At 55.2% G+C, this 25289-nt stretch overlaps 7 protein-coding genes across 7 annotated transcripts; 3 read left to right on the top strand and 4 right to left on the bottom strand.

The window, feature by feature from the left end:
• Positions 1-532: 532 nt before the first annotated feature.
• Positions 533-1721, bottom strand: MAM_00891 (Chitin synthase III catalytic subunit; the record flags this gene model as incomplete). Its single annotated transcript, XM_040819690.1, has 5 exons — positions 533-1078; positions 1145-1238; positions 1304-1488; positions 1587-1622; positions 1692-1721. The coding sequence occupies 5 exons, from the start codon at positions 1719-1721 to the stop codon at positions 533-535; spliced, it is 891 nt and encodes a 296-aa protein (XP_040682955.1).
• Positions 1722-8711: 6990 nt separating this feature from the next.
• On the top strand, positions 8712-10146 carry MAM_00890 (uncharacterized protein; the record flags this gene model as incomplete). Its single annotated transcript, XM_040819689.1, has 4 exons — positions 8712-8855; positions 8977-9096; positions 9210-9571; positions 9735-10146. The coding sequence occupies 4 exons, from the start codon at positions 8712-8714 to the stop codon at positions 10144-10146; spliced, it is 1038 nt and encodes a 345-aa protein (XP_040682954.1).
• Positions 10147-11077: 931 nt separating this feature from the next.
• Positions 11078-12238, top strand: MAM_00889 (Six-hairpin glycosidase; the record flags this gene model as incomplete). Its single annotated transcript, XM_040819688.1, has 1 exon — positions 11078-12238. One exon carries the CDS (start codon positions 11078-11080, stop codon positions 12236-12238), a length of 1161 nt encoding a protein of 386 aa, XP_040682953.1.
• A 6028-nt stretch (positions 12239-18266) lies between these two features.
• On the bottom strand, positions 18267-19385 carry MAM_00888 (uncharacterized protein; the record flags this gene model as incomplete). The annotated part of the gene is made up of 2 exons (XM_040819687.1): positions 18267-19143; positions 19201-19385. 2 exons carry the CDS (start codon positions 19383-19385, stop codon positions 18267-18269), a joined length of 1062 nt encoding a protein of 353 aa, XP_040682952.1.
• A 1819-nt stretch (positions 19386-21204) lies between these two features.
• MAM_00887 (uncharacterized protein) lies at positions 21205-22032 on the bottom strand (the record flags this gene model as incomplete). Its single annotated transcript, XM_040819686.1, has 2 exons — positions 21205-21463; positions 21551-22032. 2 exons carry the CDS (start codon positions 22030-22032, stop codon positions 21205-21207), a joined length of 741 nt encoding a protein of 246 aa, XP_040682951.1.
• An 821-nt stretch (positions 22033-22853) lies between these two features.
• Positions 22854-24084, top strand: MAM_00886 (Aminoglycoside phosphotransferase; the record flags this gene model as incomplete). The annotated part of the gene is made up of 2 exons (XM_040819685.1): positions 22854-23450; positions 23536-24084. 2 exons carry the CDS (start codon positions 22854-22856, stop codon positions 24082-24084), a joined length of 1146 nt encoding a protein of 381 aa, XP_040682950.1.
• Positions 24085-24392: 308 nt separating this feature from the next.
• MAM_00885 (uncharacterized protein) lies at positions 24393-24887 on the bottom strand (the record flags this gene model as incomplete). The annotated part of the gene is made up of 1 exon (XM_040819684.1): positions 24393-24887. The coding sequence occupies one exon, from the start codon at positions 24885-24887 to the stop codon at positions 24393-24395; it is 495 nt and encodes a 164-aa protein (XP_040682949.1).
• Between the last annotated feature and the right edge of the window lie 402 nt (positions 24888-25289).

Genomic DNA, 25289 nt, shown 5'->3' with positions numbered 1-25289 from the left:
TGAAAGACTTTCAATTTGCATCAAGTCGCTATATTGGGGTATATTACAGAAGTTGTATCTATAGCAGTCACTCGCTGCAAACATGCCAGATAGACGGCAACGCATCCTATCCGCATAGCTCATCAACGAAAGCCATATCTTCTCACCCGTGCATCTCCAGCCGAACTCGTCTCCTCCCCATCGCTACATCCACAGCAAGCCGACAAAAGCGGTGCACATCCCATCTCATAGACGGCATAGGGCACCTCCGTTCTCTAAAATATCCAATCACCTCGCCATACACGGAGGAGTGTTGGGTCCAGAAATCAACTGGAATGGCCTCACCAGGCCTGTGCTACCGCATCAGAAAAACAAATACACAGGTTCTGGTATTTTCCATCAAACATGTTTCCGTTGTCCGACCGTCGATTAAGTCGTCCAGTTTTAAACGAGAGAAAAGGAACACGGCCAAAAAAAATTAATAAATGCTCCCGCCATTAAACGCCGTATCCGAGAATGGAACGCCGAGCCATTCGACAATGTCGCTGGCGCATTAGTCGTATGAAGCGCCGCTTTGCATTGGCCAGTCGTCCTCGGTAATGCTGGACCAGAAGATCCAAACAGCAACGACGGACAGCAGGGTGAACAGCGTCTCAAACAAGGCTCCGTCAATCGCACCGCTCGTGCCGCTGCAAATATATTTGCTAATAGCGTAGTTGAAGACCTGACCAGCGGCGAAAAGCAAAGCGGCAACCGTAAGATAAATCATGGGTCGAAGCTCGCCGAGTATGCGAAGGACCAGGATGGCCTCCAGGACGAAAAACGCGACGAGGAAAATGAGAGGAACAAGCTGATATAGGACGTAGAGGGCAATGTTTCGGTTGGGAGAGTCGTAGCTGCTATTCCAGAAGCCGGTCCACCGGAGACCAGTATCGAGCGCAACGTATCCAGTTCCAATAAACAAGACGGCGGCGGAAACGAGGAGCAGTCCCACGGAGAGCGGCGTCCCATCGTCAATTAGTTGATAACCAATGACAGCATTAAGCATCAGAATCCAAGTGGTAGCAATGATCGCGCCAATGTGGATCGCGCTGAAGACCTACACGCGTTGTTAGCAATGGCTGGACTCGACTGCTTGACGCGTTGGGAGAGTTGGATGGCTCACCACTCGAGCGGTCGGGTTGAGGGGGAAGCCGCCGACGGAGAAAATTTCGCATGCGCTAATAATGATGTACCCAGCTAGAAATATTTGCATTTCCCTATCAGGGTCCAATGTCAGTGACCATGGCGAGCGTCGAGGCTAAGGGCACATGCCCATGCTTACCTGCGACCAACAGCCGCCCGTTTCCTCTCGGATCTTAGCAGCAGGACGAGCGAAGTAGCAATGGCGGCGCCGCAGAGAAGGATTGAGCCCAAATTGGCCAAATGACGATTATTGCTCAAGGGGATTCCCGTGAGTTGGCACCCTCCCCAGGGGCCATTCTGATCGTGTCTCGGCCCCGAGAACAGCTGGAGAGAAATGTACGTCAGTGTGATTGTTCCTCGGGCGCCCAATTCGGCGGCCACAGAGATGACGAGACGGTCTGGGCTGTCGGAGGTCGACTCACGTTACACACTGGCAAGGTGGAGTCCTCGCAAAAGTTCTGCAGAGGTTTTTGTTAGCCAGAGCACAGCTGCAATTGGCTTCCGAAAGACGAGCACCAAAGACATACGTTGAAATTTCCAAAGTCGGTCGACACCATCTTGGCCGCAGGTGGTGTTGCAGCTCAATCAAATGTCGCATTCAGGAATGGGCGAGGTTCGAGCCAGGGACGGGTTGGGCTCGGCGTCGTCGCAGGCTGATGGGCGCGCTGAGCGGTTGGGTTGGCCGAAGTCCCCCAAGCTCGCTGACCCCCAGGTTGAAGCAATCAGACGGTCACTGTCGTTGCTTGCGTTGCGGTAGTCGCTGTCGAGAGTGCCTCGATGAGGCCGAGCCGGAAGACGAAGACGGAGGCGGGCAGAGACAGTCTGCTCGGCGGCAAGGGCTGGAGGCTGATGAAGGCTGGGTATCGCACAGGCAGGCAGTGCAACGACGTTGAAAGGGTGCAAGATGATGGAGGCGGCGACTGAATCGGGAAAGTCGAGGCGGACCGACGGAGGCGACAGGAACGTCGAGTCTCGCTTTTTTTCCAGAGGGAATGGGAGTGGTGAGGCAATTGACCGACGCCTGCTCCCTCGGGTTGTCGAGATGTAGAGGCGTGTCTGAGAGTCTGGCGTGCGCGTGTGAGAAGGAGGGAACAAATGGGTGCGAAGGAGGCCTAATATCGATGAGGGCAACAACCCAGCCGCTACCCGGGGCGATGAGGGCCTTGGAGGGTCTCTGGAGGGCCTCTGGAGAGCCTCTGGAGGCTGCTGCGGGCCTGCGGCCGTGCCTGGAGCCTCTGGGCCGTATACGGAGTAGTCCGTACGGAGCACCACTACGGACGTGGAGCAGCAACAGGCGGGCGAAGGCCACCACCTCCCAAAGTACCTGATACTCCACCATCGGCCTCCATAGTAGCAGCAGCCGTGGTACAGAGTACAGGTGCGAACTTGCCTGGCGCCTTGGCGCTCGAGCTTCCCGGGAACAAGGAGCACTGCTTTGGCCAAGCGTGCGGCAGCAGATGAGCCTAAGAATGGGCATAAACCGCCACGGAGTGCCCCGTACTTGGGTTGGAAATAGTTACGGGGTGCCAAGTTATGTACAGTGCCTAGGGCTGAAGCAGGCTCGAGTCGTCAAGTCTGCATCAGCCAGGCCCAACAGAACAAAAGGCCGTCTGAACCCAAAGCGAGGCTCCGACAACGAGGCGCTGGCCCAGGGCCATCAAATGTTGTCCGCCGCTCGTCGACATGGGCATCGGTGTGAAGCCGTCTGCGCCATGCGGCTGGCTAGCTGCCTGTCGCCGCCGCCCTGCTTTGGCGTGATTTGATCTGATCTGTATCCGCACACTGATCTGTACAGAATACGAAAGTTGCGCTCGCTACGGGGATTTGGCTGGGTGCGAGACGGTGAGTGGCTGGGGCCCGTGGCGTGGCGTCTGATGGCCCAAAGGGACCAGGGGCAACATGATTGGCCGGGCCGCATCTTGTGCCAGGTGCTGACCCTGGTTTTTTTGTCCTTTGCATTCTCATCATCAACCCGGTACTCCGTATTATTTTTATTCTTCTGGCCGATGCCTCTGCTCATGCTGCCCGCTGCCCCGTACTCCACGAACAGGTGCACTCTAATCTGGGTGGGACTGAGCACTGGAAGGGGCTCAACAGAGTCAACGCAAGGCGACCGCAAGCGGTAGGAACCAGCCCGATTTGCCTTTTTGGCACCATCTCGGCCTGCTCCAGGAGCATCTGCATGCGGATATGATGGGTTGATGACATGAGAGCATTCGGACAGGCCCGCTGACGCTGCTGCACACATACGTCTGTTCAAGAATGCCGTCGATGACATGCATCAGCCCTGTTGAACCGACCCAAAGAGCCGTGATCGATCCGTTGGCCTCAGAGCTACGGAGTACTACTGCTAGCATTTCGATCCACACCACACATCACATCCGTCGCTTTCCTGCAGGAACGGAGCATGACTTTGACCTCCCCGCTTGGTGGTGTTTGACGCAGCTGTTCTGCCGGTGCGGGCCCCAAGGTCAAGCAAGGTCTGTGGAATGCAGGGTCGGTGTTGGCAATTGCACTACATCCGTACGAGTACCGACGATATGATGGCAACGTCCTCTTCTTGTCCGACGGTCAACCCTTTTTTTTTTTTTTTTTCCTGCAGCCAAAGAACGTCTCGTGGTTCATCTCGTCGAATTCTCACAAACTCCAGAGGGGATAACGGATGACCCCGTACGTCGAATTGCCCCGTCTCACCCTGGTTGTCTGGCCCGCATGCTCATTTTAAAATATTACCGGAGTACTAGTCCGCCATCTCATTCGACTTGCACCGCGCGCTAGTAGACAAGCATTGAGCGGTCGTCAAATTACATCTCGGCCTGGATCCCTGCAAGAGGTCTCCGAGGATACAAGCGACGTGATTGTTTGTTGCTTGGACATGAAGCCTTCATGGCCATCGGTGCCGAATCGTTTGCTCTAGCATTTCCTCATGCCTCATGCTCCCCGCCACGATCATGCACACCAAAGTTGAGTTTGAGCGCGCCTTGACCAAGTCTGCCAACTGCAGCTGCACCCCCTTTTAGTTTTGAATCATCTGACGTGAACGGACCTTGTTATTCATGGCCCGCCCTTGCTGGCGTTTGAAGTCCTTTTTGCGTTTCATCTTGCGAACATTGCTTCAGCATATTTGTTTGGTCACTGTTGAGAAGCATCATGACACACGAGTTGTTGCACGGTGTGAGCTGACCCCTTGTGGCACCTCGTGTTGTCTCAATGTATCTGAATTCCCGAGTGTCGTCATAATGTCCTCGCATGATGAAGGACCCACGGAGTGCTGGTACGTAGTCTTTGATACAAGCCAAGCCGAGCCAAGCCAAGCCAAGCCATGCTTATGCCCAGCCGGGATGCCTGGTCTGCCGTGATGACGAAACCGCGAGTTGTCGAGGCAGCTCCCGGACCTCAATTGAACATGTACGATGAGGAGAGTCAGAGTCAACTTTCCGCGTCGTGCTGTCCCAACGCGCCCACGACCACCACGCAACGCAACATAATTAAACAACACCATGTACTTGGAAATATCGGCATTTGGCTTTGCCAGACATCTTGCTCAACAGGAGACAGCGCGACCATGTCCACTCCCTTCGAAGTCGGCGCAGAGGATCGAAGCTTCCACCGACCATACGTACTGTGGGTTCGCTCTGCGAGCTATAGGGTAGCCATCCCAACGGTACCCGACTCCACTTGCTGTCTGGTTGCCAAGTAACGTTACCAAGTACTCGCCAACATATCACCGTGGATTTCTAGTGTAGCGCAACCCAATCTATTCGAAAGCTCGTTGCTCCCACGGTAGATTCGACATTGCCAAATGCTTCAATATTAAGCTATCAAAAAACCCCCCAAGATCTTTCCCCGGTGATTCGATGTATTACGCGACCCCGTCTGGTAGAAGAGAACCAACGTCAGAGTGGTCAGCTCATTCGCGTACGTAGCACAAGCCCTGCATGGAATATTGCTAGAGCTGGCAACGAAAGAAGAGCTTGTCAAACCCCGGGGAGTGAGTAACTTGCCCTACAACCTGTAGGGATGGATAGGCTGTGTCCTATGAGCACTGCTGGACATCTCGTGCACAAGTTGGATTGCATCATCACCCATGCCGGAGGGACTGGAACAAAAAACATGTTCGACTACCTGGTTGCCATGGCCTGGCGTTGGATCCCCAAGAGCCAGACAACACATCCACCAGATACGTCGTTGGCCAGGCATCTTGCGCTTGGCAGTGAAGGCGGCGGGTTGCTCGACTCGCTGATGAGTGCCGGGTACGGAGTAGGATCGATATATTTGACAGTTACCGGGGCCCCCGGATTCCTTCTCTATCAACCACGCGTGGAGGGAGGGGGTTGTGCTCAATCAAGGAACTACGTACGTACATTCATGTGCCTTTGACCGTTTCTTGCACCCCAGTCTTCATACTGCATGCAGCGTCACCGGGGAATGAATTTTGCCAGACGGAACAACAGCTCGTTAGTGACTGGTACCTTTTTGTTTTTCCTGGGCCCCAGCCTCTCCTTTGCCACGTGCTTCTTTTGGCCGCGAGGCCGCTTCTTTGCCATGTCTCGGCGCTCTTCTGGAACTCCCAATACGTACCAGTCGTAACTGTTGCACGGTTACACAAGGGCTACGATCACGAGACCTAGGGCGCAACGCACGCTGCGCAGACAGATGTCCTTGGGCGCCCGAGGGAGGGCCTTGCGGGAAACCAGGGAACCAAGGACCTTTGATAGATCATACTTTGGCGGGATGGTATAGTTGAGTCGAGTCAAAGCTCCCAGCCGCGTCACCACTGGCCTCGTCACGCTTGACGCACCCGCCACTGATGCCTACCACCAGACCGCTTGCTGAAACCGGGGAATCTGGCGGCCCATCTCTTGCTACGACTACCGTGGAATATGTGCTGTGCTCCTGCTCCCCGTCTGGCCAGACAGCAACAACAACACTGTGTTTCCCAATCCTGCCTAGCGTGTGATTGCTGTCGTACGTGGGTAGGAAGGGATTCCGATCCGATCAGCCACGCTTCCATGTAGGAAGAAGACCCGTGCCGTAGCGTGCTCGGTAGTTGTAGCACAGAGACGGTCGACAAGGTAATCTCCAGGGTTAAGCATCGTGGGACGGTAAGCTCTTAGCTCTTCGGTGTACAAAAGGGCGGGGACAGGACGAGAACAAGCCCAATAAGCGATTGGAAGATTGAGCGTCGACCAGGCACCCGGAGGGACTGAACAACCGCAACCGCATCGCATCGCATCGCATCGGAGGGCGCAAGACAAACATGTCAAGGCCGAAGATGGGCCAACCAACCAACCGACAGTCCTTGGTAGGACTCCAAGCGTTGGCGTGCGTGATGGTGGAAGTCAGGACTGCAGTTATGCAGCGCCGAAAGAGGAACTAGTTGACGCCTCGGCCGCTGCGGATCCATGTGTGTGGCAGCCATTGCCATTTCATCTAGACCGTGGCGCCTCCCGGCCGTGTCCTCCCTCGATTTGGACGGGAACCGGGGGAGCCTGCCGTGAAACCCCGCGAAAGCGATCATCTCGGCTGGTCGTCCTTGTCCTCTGTCTGTCTGCTGTCTGCTCTCCATGTGGCGCCCTGATGAGCCGTGGGGAGCGAGCGTCGTTCCGACGACGACGACGACGACGGCCAGGCTGAGATATCAAGGAGCCTACATCACTCAGTACTCCGTACGCACACAGGCATCTCGTCGTCGTCAAGCCGTCCGGGGAGCTCGCGTTGGGCGGAAACGTGGTCGTCGTCGAGCCGCATTGTCGACGGAAGGCCAGATGTTCCTCGAGGCCGTTGGCGCTCACGAGTTTGGCAGCTTGGGATGTATTTATCAGTGAATGGGGGGACTTTGGAATTGTTGGCGAGAATTTTTCATCTGGGTTGTGGTGCCGGTGTGCACGGACGTACCCTGGGAACTCCAACCCTAACCCTGGTGATAAATAGTACTATAGCTTAATCCCTATATATATACACGGAGTAATCTTTCTTTCTTTCTTTTTTTTATAAAGGAAATAACACTACCTGAGTCGGCTTCTCGATCAAGTACATTATAAAAATCTCAAAATTATATCAAGGCCCGTTCAAGGCGGGAAGCAGCGTAGCTCGCAAAAAGACACAAGCAGTACTCCGTATATTGCACAAATGCTCTTCTCTTCGCCTTATACCTGTGGCGAGAAGCTGGCAAATTCCAAATTTCACACAGATAGTGCCTGCCGTGAGACCCGGGGCAGGGGGGGCTTGCGCCTCGTGTTCTTGGGCTTGCGCGTTGGGGCCGTACAGGGGAACTTTATTCGTACGAGGCGGCGGTGAGGCTCGACGACTACGCCCCCAGCTGTGGGGTGGCGTGAGTCTCTGTGTGATGTGAGCGCCAAGAGCAATTTGGACGAAAAAAATTATCCGTGAGAAGATCAGGGCGTAAAATATCGGAAAGATTACCTCTTTGGTCGGATGGATTGTGGCTCGGCTCTGACTCGGCCCAGGTCTTTTACCCTCTTCAGACGCATCTGGACAAGGCTCAAGTGAAAATTCAAGGAACCAAGGAACGCACAAACCTTGGAGAGGAGGCAAGGCGCAGCGCCGGCTGAAGAAGCAGCCAAGAACAATGGCAGAGCGCAGAGTGTCACTCACTACTCACCAGGTTGGACGGATGGCGGATGGAAGAGTCTCCGTCTTACGGTTTACCCCACCCTCGCTTCATCCCGCGCAGGACTAGGCCAACTCTGGCCTAGCAGGATTGGTGACGTTGGGGGCCGCTTACGCAGCGCAGACTGCTGCTGCCACTGACACACCACCACGCTTCTTGGGTACCTGCCTGGGTCCCCAAGTAGGTACCTGGTCGCGTACGGTACATGGCTGGGTACATGACGTGCACGTACAGTCCAGACATGCCAGGCCATGCCAAGACAAAAGACCCAAACCACCTAGGATTGGACGTCGATGCTGATTGGACGGCCGGTCGATGGCCACGGCGACGTCCTCTGTGCTGTAACCTCTGACCAACATGTTTTGCGTGTAGCCCAAAGCTCAAAACCTGCTAGGACCGATTGCGCTTTACCGACTGTTCAGCTCCTCCATATCGAAATGTCACCTGCCATGGCTGCTGCTGTACATGCGGACAAGAAGGCAGGCGCAAGTCTCGTCCTGCATTGCCTCGCGCTGGGGATGCGACCTTGCTGTACGAAGTACGATCGTATCAACGCATACTCCGTACCCCGTACCGTCCGTCTACTGCCGCCGCCGCCTCGACCTCGACCGTTTCGTTTCAATCATGGCTCGGTGCGAGGCTGACGTGTGTCGGGTCGGGTCTTCCCTAATCAGATGGTCCACGGCCGTGACCTTGTGCTGACTTTGCATGGCCACGCCTCCATCCCCATGGTCGTCCATCCTGCAAATACCTCTCTCTTCCTTTCCACTCTGCGTCCCGTCGCGACCAGCATCTTTTCCATCGAGATGAGACTCTACCCGAGCGCCTAATCCAGCCAAACACTCGCAAAACAGCCTACCCGAAAAGAAGCTCGGAATACTTGCTCTTGGCTTCGCCCGACACAGTAGGCAAAATGGCCCAGTACCGCAACAGCATAGTCGCCTGCACCGTCATCCTGCTCGTCGTCAACAGCCTTGCCGTGGCCGCCCGCCTGTACTCGCGGCTGCGCATCACCAGATCGTTCGGCGTCGACGATGTGATGCTGTGTTTGACTTATGTGAGCCTCCGTGATGCCCGGTTTGACGAGAGACCACCAACGAGTGTCCTTGGCTGGTGGTCGTTCCGGCGACGACATTCTTCGGACGTGACGGTGTACTGACGTGGGACCTCTCCATCAGGTGGGATACATCATCCTATGCGGCCTCAGCTTCACGGCCTTGCACTACGGCTACGCAGCCGAGGACAACAAACCGTACTCGACCCTGCAACCGCACTACAGTCCGGCAAAGGCGAAGCAGGTACGCAAGCTCTCGCTGCCGCGTCGTCTTGTCTCCTCGTGTCCCCGTCTCTTGGCCATGTCAGGCGTGTCGCGAGAAGTCGTGCGCAGGGCTAACTATGCACCAACCAAAAGTTCTACTTCGCCAACCAACTGACCATCTACATCGACTCGGGCCTGGTCAAGCTCGCCGTGGCGCTCGTACTGATGCGCATCGTCAACACAAAGAGAATGCGATGGCTCCTCATTGGGTCCATGGGCGTCGTCGTTGTTTGGACCACCGTCATGACCATCTACTCGTCGTATCTCTGTGCCAAGGCCGGGACAAGCAATTACGCCGGCTCCAAGACGTGCAATTTCGTCGGGTACTTTCGTACGAGCACCAACATCATCATTGACTACTTTTACGCCCTGCTGCCTGTGTACATCCTGTGGAACGTCAAGATGCGGCCCATTTTGAAGCTGAGCGTTGTGTTTCTGCTGGGCTTGGGTATTTTGTAAGTTCGGCGCCGCCTGCCTGCCTGCCTGCCTACCCTACCCTGCACTGCACTGCCGTCCTGAGTCGAACAAGATGCATCGGCCGTGGCTCGGCACGGCCAAGTCTCCTCGCTCAAGGGTCTTGAAGTTGCTCCATCGACTAACATGGCATTTGCCGTGCAGCGCCAGCGCTTCCACCATTGTCAAGCTCATCATAATCATCCGCCTGAACCACGCCAAGGGCGACGAAGTCGAACACCTACACTACCAGCTCCTCCTCTGGGCCGACGCCGAGCTGGGGCTGGCCATCTTCGCCGCCTCGCTGGCCGCCGTGCGTCCGCTGCTGTCCAAGCTTCGCGTCCTCGGGCTGCACAAACGCAGCACGAACCGGTCCTCGTTGGTCCGCCAAGCGGCCGGCAGCAGCGATGCGACGGGGCCGTACAAGGAGATCCACGACACGAGTTCGGTAGCCAACGGCGGGAAGCACGGGACCAAGAGCTATATCCACCACCAGGTGGTGATTGACATTGAGAGCCACGAGATGGGGGCCACCGATTCGGCCAGCACGAGAGGAGGGGCCAAGGCCAGTCTGTGACGTGTCGTGGGTAGGGCTCCAAGATTGAGCAGATGCCCAAACGCACGGAAAGCTCCAGACGTTTGTCTCTGCTTCGTCAGATGTTGAACAGATTGATGGAAGCCTCGAGGGCCTGGTGTACGAAATCGGCAGGGAAGTAGCCATTGTGCTCGAGGCGCTGCAGTTTGGCTTGCGGAACATGGTGGGACAAGGTCTTGTTTCCACCTTGTTTCCTTTCCTTGATTCTCTGCCGGATATAATGGCACGGTTAGGGCCAAGGGACGCCACAGCTGCTGATTTAGTTTTGAGTGGAGAAGCTTGGCATCTGGGCTGGGCTTTCCGACGAGTATACACGCAGCTTTGTTGATATGACCGGCATCTAGAAGCAAATAAATATAATGACATGTTTACTGGGATGGTTTCGCAAGATGAGCTGTTTCGCAGAGACGGGTGATTTATGAGGCAAGAAATAGCATGTGCTATGCACCAAGAGGAAAACGACCACCAAAGCCATGGATGTAGTTATAAGTTGTAGAATGCCGGGTCCATGATTACATTACGTGATGACGGACTTCAGGCCGAAGCCACCTCGTCCCACCTCGTCGCCAGGTCGCCAGGCCGTCCGGTCTTCAGGTCGTCGGGCCGTCAGCATCCAAGCCGGCCGGCGCTTCAGCTGGTCAGCTGCCGTCAGCTGGCCAGCTCGTCGGTGCCGGCGCGCACGTGGCACAGCTGCTTGCGGCTGCACGTGCTATCGATCGCCCATCACCCATAGCACGCGTCTTATTAGGCTATTGAACGCCACCGAATTTGCCATGGCCAGGGGTCGTGGCCGAGCTATAAAAAGATCGCACAGTCACACCAGACCAGACGAGACGACCAGACATCATCGGCTGCGTTGCATTGGCCTCGCCGACCCTCACATACATCCCCAACCTCTGTCGTCGTCGTCCCAATGCAACTGCTCGGCGCAGCATGGCTCCTGGCCATGACGGCCGCCGCGTCGCGACCCATGTCGACGCTCATGCTCGACAGCATCGTCGCCCGCAGGCAAGGCATCGTCGACTCGGGCGCGGCGAGCAGCACGCTTGAGAGCGGCTTCCTCGCCCAGGCCATGGAGTACGCCGTCGCGCTGTACCCGGACGCCAAGTGCCGATACGGCGGCTACCTCTCGGCCGTCCTCGACGTCGCCTCGGCAGATCTGACGAGCGCCCCCGTCGCCGCCAAGAGACCGCTTGACCGGTTCTCTCTCGCGACCGCCATCCGCACAGCCCTCGCGTCGGGAGTCGCCCCCGTCACCGAGCAGGCCCGAAAGGCCTACCAGGCCATCCACGCGTCCCTGGCGCTGCAGGAGAGGAACCCGGACGGGGGGCTGTGGTACTTTGTCTACCCGGAATGGAGCTACCTGGACGGCATGTTCTCCCTGCTGCCCTTCACGTCCCAGCTCCCGCACGCAAACCTCACCGACATGGTCCTCCAGGTCAACCTCCTCCGCGACCACTGCACCCAGAGGAACACCTCCCTCTTGTTCCACGGCTACGACCGCTCCCGCCGCGCCGTCTGGGCAGACCCCGAGACGGGCGCCAGCCCCTACGTCTGGGGCCGCTCCCTCGGCTGGTTCTTTGCAGCCCTCGTCGAGACCTGGGACAAGCTGTCCTGCCAGGCCGTCCAGCGGGGCGACCGCCTCACGCTGTGCACCCTGACCAAAGAAATCGCCTTTCAGCTATCCAATTCCATCCTCCGGTACGCCGACCCCGCAACCGGCGCCTGGTGGCAAATCGTCACGCTGCCCGGCGCAGGGGCCAACTACCTCGAGAGCTCGAGCACCGCCCTCTTTACCTTTTCTCTGCTCAAGGCGCTGCGCATCGGGCTCCTGTACGGAGACGAGCCGGACTACAAGGGCGCCGCGCTCAAGGCCTACGACTACACCCTGCGCCACTTCGTCACCGACACGGGCAACGGCACCATTGGCTTCAGCAAGACCGTCTCCGTGTGTAGCCTCAACTCGACTGCCACCTTTGAGTATTACACCTCGCGGCCCATCACGCCCAATAGTTTGTTGGGGGAGTCGGCCTTTGTCCTGGCCGCCCTGGAGGTGGAGAGGTTGGGGAGGTGAAAAATGACCGTGCTGGGTGGTACATAGTACATGGAAAAAATGGCATATGCATGCGCACGCACATTGGCAACATAGCGTCATCTCATTTTTTTTTTTTTTCGTCCAGGGCCCGCCGCAGGCGTTGAACCGAGATGAGCAATTAGTCTGTCCGAGATGCGAGATTGCAACTCCCTTCTCCTTCTCCGGGAGCTCGGAAAGCCCGCGACAGAAATTTGTTTCCTTTTCGTATACGGAGTAGTGCTATTCTATTCACCGGCATAGCTGTCTATTCTGCTTCCTTGTGCTTAGTTGTAGTCTACCTACTAGAGAAGAGAGGACGGGGTGTTTTATCTTTTGCCCTTCCCGCTCCGGGTCCTTTGCTTTCTTTGCCTTTTGTGCATCCCTTCTTGGCACCGCCAGCCGAGTGACCCTGTTGTGTCGTGGTTTCCATGCCACTGGCTTGGATGGCCTCTATTCTTCCAAAGTGGTGTGATCAAGCCGCGTGGCGTCGCCCAAGGCCGCCTGCCGTGCGGCTCGATGGCCGGCAGCACCCGCATGCGACGTGAGCCACGTGTCGAGCTTATGGGTTCTTTTTTTTTTTTCCTTTTTCCTCCTCCGGGTTTATCTAGATCATGTACTCCGTACGGAGTACTCTGTACTGGCGGTGGCACTCGTCGTCTCGGTCAGCCGTGTAACCCCCCACAACAGACGTCAACCAAGGAGAAACGTTGTACAACTAGATTAGTGTCAGCATACTGCATCGCCCACGTGGGAGGGTTAGACACGGCAGACAGAAGGCTCGCCAGGAAAATGTAGACACTGGATATTCCTGAAAAGGAGCGTACGCTGGAGTCTCGTCGTGAGCGTGCGTTGCTCAAGGTCGCTCTCGCGCTGCCCTCTTGGCCTTGGCATCGTGCTTGTCCCCGCAGGCCGGCCACAGAGGAACAAACCCCCAAGAGCGTGTCTCTGCAGTCGCCAAGTCGGAAGCCGCCAAGGTGAAACACCCCCCTGGGCCGGGGCTCGGAAAGGCACGAGGACCAGGGCGATCATCTCCTGGCGGCATGTTGACGGACGGCAGCCGGGTGCGGGTGCTTCTTCTTGACGACGGCTGCATGGCGCGGAGACGCGATGCTGTGCTGGGTTTGCGGACAATCAAGCCTTGGCAGTTGGCTGGCAAGTCTTGTGCCGTGGCGTCGAGAGCGACTGCGCCGCGGAGATGAGGCATTTCCTGTGGATTGATTTTGGCGGAAGCGCCATTGGCCAAGCGTGTTGGGAGACTCCATCCAGGCCTGGAGCGGGTCCAACGTCAGATCGGAAGCTCGTGGGGGGCTTGGCCAGTCGGCCGCTCCGGACCGGGCCCCCACGTGGGCCAGCCAGTTGGAGCAGCGCCCTCCTCAGCCGCCCCACTTGACAATGAACCTTCCATGACCCTCCCGTCCCGCCTTCTCGAAGCACGGCGGGTGGTCGGTAGTGGGCCATCCGCCGCTAACCGTCGGAGAGACACGTGGCTAGCGCTGTGGATCCCGGAGTCAACGTCCTCGAACAGCCCGGCTCGTCTCCTCGGCGCCACGTTGACATACAAGAGTCTGTCCATGTCCATCCCGCGGCTGCTTCCGCTCCCGCCGGCGGTTCTCGGTTGGATCCCGGACTGTTTGTCCCAGAGTCCGTCTCGGGACTCTGCATTCCCTACAGTCCTCTGACGACGGCCTGCCTCCGTCATAGTCCTTGTCTCTCCTCCCTGTCTCGATGCCGCCCGCAGCTAGCTCGCCCATGCTCCGGCTGTTTCGTTCGTCCCGCGGACTATGGCGGGCGCAATGTTGGTTTGGGCGTGAGGACCTCGATCTGCGTCGCATGCAGCTTGCACACATTTGAGTCATGTCCCGCATAAGCGCTTACACGTCTGTCCCTCCATTGCCTGGCAGCCCATGCTAACGGCGAGACGACGCTGCACTGGATTTGTCGTCCGTACGAGGCCTCAGCAGGGATCCCACGCTTTGTTGCTGCACAATGAGTCTTTTTCGTCGTATTCGTAGGGTCATACAATAGTCCTCTCTCGATCGGCGCTGCGGCCCTCGTTGACATTCTTCATGCTGCCGACGAAGCCGTGGCAAGTCGAGTGGGAATGTTTGCGGGCTTTCCTCTCCCGCGACGGAGCCCCCAACGTCGAATCTTCTCCTCCAGCAGGGCCTTTCCGCACTGGACACGACGCAAGTCGCCTCCAGTGTCTGACGCCCTGATTCTCGAGCCCGGTTTGCGAATCTCCAGCAATGACGGGTGGAGGTGCATGCCTCGTCGCGGCGTGCAGTGTAGAGCGGAACGAGCCACACGCATCCATTCGAACCATGCCGGCCTCCATGTCTAGTCCGTAACCAGCGCCACGGCGTACATGACCAACCTTTCGCCCGGGGCCACGATGAGTATCCCCAGACACGTGCTTGACAGTGAGGTATTGCTGTACAGGGCTGATTCAGAGGGACATGCGACTGATGCTTCTGAAAGGACGGCGTCCTCACGGTGCAATCAACCCTTCCCGACCTAGCCACGGCTGTCTCTTGGAAAAGACCACATCCGGGAGCTGACGTACCCTTGTCCTCTACAGAGCCTTTGCCGTTGTTGGTCCTTCTCTCTCCCCAGGCAATGGCTGCTACCAATTGCCTGACGTCTTGTTCTCCCAACGGCAATGACGCCTCTTTTCTACCGGCTTGAGCTTCAGAATCAACCTCCCGTACATAGGTCCCTCGAGAATGTCGATAGATGGTACGACACTTGTGTACATGGTTTTCGTATACTCCAACACTTGACGAGAGGTTGCGCGTAGCCCCCAGGCCCTGGCCATGTTGCCAAGGGCCGCCCGACGACCTCCTTTAGCTCAGAGCATCATCATGTACAAGGAGCAGAATCGGACTGGAACACGTCCCCTTGCAGATCAGACGCGGATGCCACCATTGCCTGCCCCTGGGCGCTGTGGCATCGCCATGTCGAATGCACGTTCACAGGTCTACCGCCGAGGGCGACGACATACGGCCTTTTACCTCTGCGCCGTGCCTCGATTCGATTCCCACGGTCACGATGAATGGTCAGGCATCTATTGGGACTTGCACATCTGCGCACGCCCTTCTACTATCCGACTCTGAGGGCCCTGTGCTTGCGGGCAGCGCACCCTGGCACGACGTACACGACACGGGAGCTGCGCGACCGAGGTCGAAAGAAACTGTCCTGGATCCCGCGCACATGCACCCCGTGGAGTCTGAAAAACACCCCGATCAACAGCTTCTACCAACGAAAGATGGAGGCTTTGCTGAGCTCGGGCCGAGCCCGCCGCGTCTCTCCCAGGCCCATGTTTAAGCGCCGAACGCGCTGCCAGATTCGCGGCCCTTCCTGTAGCATTCCTCGATTGCTTGGTCAACCTCCTCCAGAGACTGGATATTGGATATATCGTCAGCATCTTGCTGAGTGCAGCTCGAGACACGGGCATGTTTACATTGTACTTGGACGCCTGGAAAGTCGCGTAGTGTTCCAGCATTTGGTCCCCAGGCGTCTTGATAGCCACGGGGGTTAGCGTCTCTCTTCCCCGCAGACATGTAGATCAACTTGCATTTCTTTCGAGACAGAACGCCAGTTGAAGCTGGCGATCTGAGAGGTCCTGGCGTTTCAGCTGGCGGTCAACGTGGCTGAGCGCAGTCTTGTTCGAGCCATGGATCGGATTGGCCAGAGCCAGCGCGGCCGTAGCAGCGACGAGGCCGATGGAAGTCTTCATGCTGACGGTTTGAAGAAAAAAAAAAAAAAAAAAAAAAAAACCCGTACGCGTCCTGTTGCTATCGATCAGTGTAGCCGTACCACGTCGCTGAAACGAGAGTGCGGAAGTGACTTGTTCACACGCAAACCTGCGAATTCGGACGGCACTCAAGCCCTCTTTTATAGTCGTGGGCTTGCGTCCTTGTTCCGAGCGGTAGTTGGTTATCAGGCTCGCAAGGTGCGCGGACGGATTCCAGATCGCTCCTAGTCGCCTGCTGGTCTTTTTTGCTCGGCATCTGCTCAAGTCATGGACGAGAAAGGCTGGCCATGCACCGATTCTGGAGACTGGCCCGCCTTCGACGACACTGCTTGATGCTGAGCTCGTTCTAGATTTCGTCGAGGAGGGCATCGTGACGGCTTGTGCTTTGGCTTGGGTGACATGTTGAGCCGTCTTGCTACGGATGCTCCACATATCAGCGCACTTTTCAATCGGCGTACGTAGTGATTTCATGCAAAGTCTTGATGCGGAAGACGACTTCTGGACGCAATGGCCGACGGGGGCGGGCACTGCGACGCGCGGGAGCACACCCGGTTGATGCAGCGTTTCTTGTGCTCGCCGCCGCGAATAGGCTCTTTTGGCTGCTTGTATTGTGCAGAGGCTACCGGTGCAGCACGAATAGTAGGTACATTGACTTCCACAAGGACGGCGAGTCTCCTATAGCCAGGGGTTGGAACGGGAGTACAGTAAACCATGTCTATAACGATCCTGTATCTTAGCGATATTCGGGTTTTTACGATAATTCACGGTCATCTAAGGTTTTTCCCTAGTAAATCGTTAATAGTCGCGTTACTGACGATATCGTTGACTTTTTGCTTAGTCACTATGCATTTTATCGTTATAAGGCCCCACTTTTTAGGCTGAATTTTCTTATAGTGGGGTTAGGTGGGGCTGGGTTTCCTAATAGTGGGGTAAATTTCGCTAATAATCCCTTAATATGTACTTTTACTAGTAATTTCTAAGGGGAGGTACAACCCCACAATAGTCGCATCTTAGCGATAGTCGCTATATTACGATGAAAAAAGGCTCACGAAGGTTATCGTTATAGGGGTGGTTTACTGTAAAGCATCTATTCGCGCGGGCGATGGACCGCAGTGTAGTGTACGAGCCCTTCGATGACGTTGTAGCTCCTGTAGGAGTGCGTCTATACGACAAGACATATTATAAAGGCGTAGCATTAGGATTCCGTGCTTCCATGTGGGTTACATCGTCCGTAGCTGCGCATGTATGGCACGGCTCTCAACAGACTCTGCTTGCCTGTCCTGGGCGCTAGAATACACCAAGGCTGTTCAATGCCTGGACGGTTGGTGCATCAAGACATGAATTGAACATGCCGCAACACATTGACCTTGTCAACGAGAGAGCCATCTAGTCATCCGGCGCCCTTATCAATAGGTCTTGCAATCGACGACCAAGCTCTGACGTCAACCAGCCTCAAGCAGACGGAAGCAGCCATGGATCTGCCACGTTATCAAGACCAGGCTAGATTGACCCTGCTTTCCTTGCTTCTATTTTGCGGCGTATCGACTCTCGAACGGTCACGAAAATATTGCTCTGGAAATAAATCACCGTACCCGACGACGTGTATCGCCTCAAGGTCGACCAAAAAGAAAATTCTGATTGTCATCAACGACAGGCATCGAAGCGTCCTTGTCAAGATACGCAGCTGTCTCGTTGTCCTTCTGCTGCTCTTCCCGCCCTTATAGCCGCGCGGTTGCTTTAACTGCCGCTCCCGCCGCCCTGGGCTTTCCATCTCTTCGTTGCCAAGCATTTTCCTCCGCAGTCCCGCCTCCGATGGCCTAATGCGGCCGAACAAGTGTCTTGACTTGTCGATATCATGGCCTGGCCTGATGGGATCGGCGTGCCACTCATCCGGGATGGGAAGCAGGTCCGCGCGTAGCTGTGGGTTGATGGACGCTGCTGTATCGGGCATATACGGAGCAACGGCCGAGGCCACAAGGTGGACTAATTTGAAGGCCATGCCGATGACCGCCGCACATTCGGACGGCTCATTTGAGCCGATTTGCGAGCCGGGGAATAAGACGGAGTGGAAGACGACCTTGTCCTTGACTGACGCTTTGCGGACAATCTCCTGGCGTCAGTCCATTAGACCGCAAGTTCGATAGTTGAGAAATGCCAACAAAACAGCGACTGGCCCAGCTGGACTCGATACCTCACGCTGTTACTTCTTAGATTTTGAAAGAGAATAGACGCGCTGTGTGCACTCTGTTCTGATGATTGAATGAGTGCCATGTATCAAGTTTTCCTCTTTGTTCGTGCAATGACTATCGTAGCCTTTATAACTCTTGTCTGATCAAACCACTTGAAGACCTTTCCAGTCAGGTTGTAGCCAGCCAAAGAGATGCCGTAGCGGCTCAAAGCAACCTGTTGTTTTGACAGATGGCCCGATAAACCCTCAAACACATGGTCTGATATATCACGGATTTCAATGTGCGCTTCGTCGTAGCCACACTCGATGAGCTGCTCCCGGTATTGTTCCGCCGTTAGGAAGGTATAAAACGGACAGGACAGAGTGAAACCCAAAAACCGTACTGCTATGGTATGCCACATGGATGCGTTCTCGTTTAGCACCAAGTCGAAAGCCATGACATTTGCGTCTAATGTCTTGGCCGCAAGCTTGAAGATGGATTCTCGTGAGGGCGAGAAGTGATAGAGACAGTCCAATGCCACGAGCCAACGCTCGGGGAAAGCCTCGTCGGCCAAGCTATCCACAGATGCGTGAACGGCGCTACTCCAAGACTCTGGCCTTGCCGCGTCTGCTCGGAACAGTTTGAAAGCGCCCTGAGACGGCGTGCTTACACCAATCCTCCCATCTTCACGCGACAGCGCCCTATTGAGCCTCTCCTGTGCCGCTTGAAGCTGTTCCGCGTTCAGGGTGAGCCCGACATAGCGAAATTGTGGCCGTGACGAGGCCTGTATAAGCTCTGCGAGCGCAACAGTCTGGTCGCCGCACCCAAATCCCACGTCCAACACGGCGACGGAGTCGTTGGTCTTTGAGGTAGTCTCTCCCGACTGGTTCTCGACGAGGAGGCCTGCAGCTTGGACAATCTTCTCCAGCAAAGCCCGCGCCGCAACATCAAGGTGGTCAATGCGGCTGCCGTCATCTGCGGTCCTGTGGAACGCGGAAGTTAGGACGCTTGGGCTTCATCACGTGCCCAGGAGGACTTACCAGAATCCGAGATTCATCCACAGGGACCGAAATGGAGTCCTCACATTGAGCTTCCAATGGCCTAGTCCGTAAATATCCTTAGGTCGGAGAAGTGCGAACGCTAAACAGGCCGCCAGCGTCACGGTGAAAATAGATCCGGCAATGAAACCCAGGGTGAACTCCCCGGCTGAAATTGACACGGCCATGGCTGGCATGAGGCCGACATGACGGAGTTTTACTTTGGCTTTGCCGATGCGTGACGACGGATTCTAGGATGGCACACAAGGAGCGGAATATTTAATGTCGCGGCTTCCGGTTTTGTGGAGCCAAACCAAGCGGCCTTTTGTGCAAGTACAAGTCGGCGGGTATTTAAGTCAAAAAGGGCGCTCTCTTTTGCCAAGCAATTAGTACGAATTAGCCCACTTATGTTGTCTCACAAAAGTTACTACGTACTCCTTCGAACCACATGAGAGAGAACAGAGACAAAAAAGGCGGAGACGCTGCAGCGGTTTTTTACTTTACAATCGAACTAGAGTCTAAGCAGGTCTAAAAACATATCACATGAATAGTAGAGTGGAAACCAGCTTATCGTGATAACCTGGGAACCTGGGCTATACCCACCCCAACGAACGTGATTGTCGACTTGGCCGTTCCCTCTCGGTCCAGATAGATTCCGGGTCTGTCTAGGTCTGCTGTGCCTGAGCCGCTCTGACCAGGTGTTGATGCTGTCACTGGGACGGCAGCAGGCACCGCCAAGGCAGATCCAGCCAAAGACACCAAGATAGCAAGTGTGGGGCTTTATGGTTTTAGTCTCGAAAAGAAATTGAGAGAAGATGTTTAGTTTCTGGTAAGTTCACAATTGAATCAATGAGTACGTTGAAGAAAGGTGTGTTGGTAACAATAGTGAGAGTCGAGAGGCTGAAGCAGTCCCCCTTGATAGTTGAGTTTGGGTTAGTTTTTGCTCTTCGCTTTTACTAGTACACGTTTTATACCTATCAACATCAAATTCCTTCATCTCACTTTGAGTAATTTCCTCTATCAGTGCTCCATGCGCATAGATGTGTCCGGATATATTCTGGTCACCTTCAGTGTTGTAAAACTTCACGTGAGCTGACCAATTGGACGGACTTTTCCACATTGTTCATCCCCAGAATACCAAGCTTCGACACTACACATTTAGCACAAGACCAGCTTGATATTAACTAGTCCGTTTTAACGCGAGTCGCCGATACGCCATGCTGTCGTGCTGCAAGCAGTCCCGTGGCCCACACAGTCGACAATCCCAGAGGAATACAGTAAGCTCTCGATCTTCTTCGGATACATGGCATTATCTACAAAGCCAAACCTACTTTCCAATACTTTGTCACTACTGCCGAGGGCCACGTTGCGCGATTTCTCTTCAAGAGAGACGAAGATGGAAAGGAGGCTGATACTCAGCGCCTCAAGAAAAGCGTAGAAGTGTATGGCGAATGTCGGCACGGCAGTCGTATGCGCATGGATTAACATTAAGGCTTGGTAAATATTTGCAGCATGACCCGCGTAGCCATAAATATCAAAACGCTGAGCTTGATGTTGACTGCCCAAACGCTCGACGATACTTTATTATTGTGCGTGAAATGTAGCTGTACTGCTCATGACAGTATGTGCCCCCTTATCATCAACACTTGAGTCCCTACACTGTAGATACAGACCCTGCGCCTCGATTAGCTGCACAAACGTAAGTCTTATCCTGATAATATCATATCTACAAAGCTTTTCTCTATAATTATGAGCAACAGTTACCAGCATACAGAGGTATATAAGTCTATGGGTAGGCGCAGTATTACAATAAACTTGTAAACGAAGCAGTAGCTAGCAGCAATATAGCAACGCACCTGCACATGATTTATGTTTTGTCATTCGTGGCCGCTGACCTTTCCAGCCAGGCTTGCGGCCTCGCGTAATGCCTTAGCTTCATCCTTTGCCAGACCGGTCATCGTGAAACTCAGGGCGAAAAGCTTGAGCTCAACCGAGAGTATGTGCAGATCATGCCTCGGGGATGAATGCCGCGAGCTGATGTGCCCTGTGGGAGCCTTTATACGGTATGGCGGAAGACTCATGGCGTTGGTAAACGGTGAAACGACCCTTGTCTATGGGGCACATTAAGACTCGACCCCGATGCGCGAACCGCAGCCCCAGCGCGTCGTAGATGCCAGTGACTGGCAAAGAGGGGCCGCTGAGGACGCGTGAGATGTTGCAAGACAAGATGAAACCCTGTTTATGTAATACGTGAATGGCTTGTGAGCTACGAGAGAGGTGCGTCAGTCATCATGGCGTCAACTTAAACGTAGTGAGCAGAATTGTGCCCCAATCCAGCAAGCCGAGTACTTACACGAAATCACGACACCCAAAATACCGGTCTTGCAGATTAACAAAATCAAAGTGGGACATTTGAAAATGAAGAAGCAGTCGAATGACACTGCCGACCGGCCAATTCCGTGCAATGGCCAGCTCACAGGTCGAAGCGGTCTTGCTTGAAGGTCTTGAGAACAAGGTTGGCTTAGCGCAGAGGTACCCGGATTTGTATTTGACGGGGCCGTTGCTACTAGTCTCTGATTTGCTCTTGTAGTTGTAGTTGACAGCCATTTCTAACCGGAGGCCAGCAAAGTCCTCGTAGTTCTTTTCAAATACAAGTTTAAAGACGGCATGATTGGCAGCCTTCTTCTTCTCTTGAACTGGTTGCTGTTCCGTCGTTGTCTTTAAAAATTCGACAAACAAGTGGAGGCATTTAGCTTCACGCATGAATTTCTCCGGCAGCGCATAGGGATTCTCAGTCAGATTGTAGCCTTCCTCGAGATAGACCAGCTTGTCCATTCTTGACAGTCGGCATGAAAGCTGGGATAGATTCGGGGTGGTAAGAAAGAAGAAAGTTTATGTAATGTTTGAGAAGAGGGAAGAGACGTTTGAAGCAGCATGGTTATATTCAAATGGACACTTTTTTCATGTGTGGCTCGTGTTCGAGCCTTCAAGGGAGTTGACTGCTAGAATTAAGGGAAGTACATGGACAGAGCCTTGAGGCCTGCAGACAGCCGCTGCACCCAAGGCTGGCCACATAGATCAGGGCTTGGAGCGGATACTCATATCAGCACCCGAGCAACTGAGGCATTAAGGTTTTGATGCCTGAAGCCTTGTTGAGTCCTTTGTGCCTTGATGCCCGAGCCTCTGAGTGGCCTATGAGGGCATCGTGATAGCTGCAACCTCTGTGCATTGCAGCCAGTCATGTGGTTGAGGCCGGGTTGACCGCAAGGTCGCGTATAACAGCCGTCTTCGACAGCATGGCTCCTCCGAATTCATGCGCGCCAACTCAGAGGTGAACTGTTTTCTGTCAGTGCTTGCCGATTCTGGCAATGCGCGCATCGCCAAGGCGGGCTTAGCGCCCGCGGAATGGATCACGTAGCCGTGGATCCAACGTGCAGCCCCACTTTACAAACGTCAAACCAAGTAATACTACTGGAGCAGCAGCCTGCGGCTAATTATAGATCGTAGCACCCTGTGAAAGTGGATCAGTCACGTGGTTTCACTTCCAGCGGCCCCCCACCTGCCCAACTGCCTTCTGCCCACCCTTCACCCTCATCAATTCCTGGTCAACCCCGTCAACTCCTTCAACGCCAAGCCGACAGAATTATTGCGCTGTAATGTCGGAAAAAGTGTACATGAACAAGGAGTGGCACGGCCTGCCCGTCCCAGAATATATCACCACACCGCTTCCTACAGCAGCAGAGCTTGTGCATCTCTGCAACAAAACTCACGAGCTGGGCTATACTTCGAGCTTGACTTACCCGCCAGATGCAAAATGTCCAACATACTGGATCAAATATGGGAGCTCCGTCATTTGGAATGAGCTCGCTTCAACAAAAATGGCCTATGAAGGGCTGCGCAGTCTTGGCTCACCAGTCAGAGTCCCAGCCGTCTACTACGGCTGTCGACTAGCCATTCCCCATAAAGACAACCCCTCGAGGGTGCCCGTATACCGAACGTATCTGGTCATGGAATACGTCAAGGGTCAAACGGCTGAGCAGCTACTGCAAGATGCGGGCCATGACGAAGAAAAAAAAGACAGCACATATAAACAGATCGCCTTTGCCTTGTCCGAGCTGCACCGCATTCCGGTACCAGAGGGCGCGAGGCCTGCCGCAGTCAACGGCGGCAGGATTCGGCACGAGCTGTTTGATGAGAACCAGGCCTCACTCCACTACCGTAATGTGACCGAGTTAGAGGACCACTTCAACCTGGTGGGTCGCGCCGCGAGTCCCTCGTCCCTCTCCCGCTCCTGGGCAACTTGATATTGCACCATGCTCATTTCGTTCCGCGCGGTAGATTCTTTCCTTGACCAAGGCCCGGAGCCGCGTCGAGAACCTTGCCCGGGAGCCAATGGTGTTTTGTTACTCGGACGTCTGGCTGGGCAACTTTATGTTTGATGACGAGGGCGCCATCACGGTGGTGGACCTGGAAGACGCCAGCATCCTGCCCTCTAGCTTCTCCAGGTTCGTTCTCGCCGGGACCAGGGCCAAGATTGACCGTGACATCAGCGACATGGTCGTGGTGCCGAAGACAGAGGGCGTAGACAACACAACCGCCTTGTTTGCCGTCGCGCGCCCAATGGTGACGGGCTCGGGCTCTCTGGCAACAGCGGGTCGGAAGCTTCTCGGGAATTACGAACGAGACGAGCCCGACCAGGTGCACAAGGTCGTCAAGGACGCTCAGGGCCTGCCTGTGATTTTCGCCATCGAGCCAACGAGTCCGCTCCAATATCCAACATTCACGGGGCCGCCTTCGCCACTGCCGTTGCAGCCTTGTTTGCCCCCCGAAGCGGGCGAAGCTTGCCGGCCTCCGCCTCCCTTGTGGCTTGGAAAGGGCCAGCAGTAGTCTGAGTAGAACTGCGAACACGTCAAGCACGGGGCGGTCGCGGAAGCAGGAGAAGCCTCTGTGCAATATTCAGAATTCAGCATTCAGCATTCAGCATGAAGAGTTTATATCGTCAGTGACCGGTTCAAGTTCGCTGCTGCCGGGAGCATCTGTCCTTTGGGTCCCGCCGGAGATGTTCTCGGTACTAAGAGTATAAAAATATGACTTTAGGAGCATAGAACGTCTACTGTAGCTTGGTTCAATATTTCCGCTGTATGTACAGTGCCAGCTGCTACGCGGCTCCAAATGAAAAAGCATTCCTCCCGTATTCAAAGGTGAAAGAGGGAGTATGACTCCGAGTCGCGCTTATCGTCTGCGTCAAGCGCCAGCGGTTCCTCGTGCCTCCGCCGCCAGCTGCGGCCTTTCGGCTGCCGCTTGTCGTTCCAGATGCCCTGCTTAGCCCAGCACTCCATAACCGTCTCCTCCGCGAGGCGGTAGTCATTCTGGTTTGACGCTAGGCTCCCCAAGGCTCCGGAAACATCGCCCCGGGTTTCACGAAATCTTGCGGCGGTGATGCGGCGTTGCTCTTCTACAAGTTGGTCCTTGAATTGGCGGTAGGGGTAAGATCGGTGATAGTCTCTTCTCATCTCCCGCCCTCGGTCCTTGCGGCGCTGTTCTTCACTCGGCAAGTCAGGGGTCGCACATCGCGGTTTCGTGCGTTTTGACGACGACTCTGTCTTTGGAGACTGGTGGAAGCTTCTTCCGGCTCGATCCAGTCGCTCCTGATTTTCGACCAGCCTAGCCAGGGCTTCAAACAACCGCATCCCGGTCTATTGGTTGACTGAATGAATGAAGTCTCCCTCGGCAGGGCAACTAGACACGCCAGCTGTCAGTCGTAGACGAGCCTGAATGGAGATGGACTACAACGTATATACCCACTCAGATTCGCTGCGACTTTTGGCCATTCGTGCTTGACTTGACGTGTGCGTAGGTATATGCGCGGTTTACATAGAGTTCACAGTGCATTTACGCCGATTGCGGGGGCTCGCGTTAAATAAATAGAATCTTGCTGATTTGTCATGGAACATGATAACCTGGGAGGCTGTGTTGACCTCGAATGAGCATCGGACTCTGGAGGTGCTGGAGCCCCCCACGAAGACATCGCCCTCACGCCCGATGGTTGCAAGAGTCGTAACGTTGGACTTCGACCGGACGTGGCCAATACC

This window comes from Metarhizium album, assembly GCF_000804445.1.
Source record: "Metarhizium album ARSEF 1941 chromosome Unknown scaffold_1, whole genome shotgun sequence".
NCBI lineage: Eukaryota > Fungi > Ascomycota > Sordariomycetes > Hypocreales > Clavicipitaceae > Metarhizium > Metarhizium album.
This window is presented reverse-complemented; position numbering and strand designations above follow the sequence as displayed.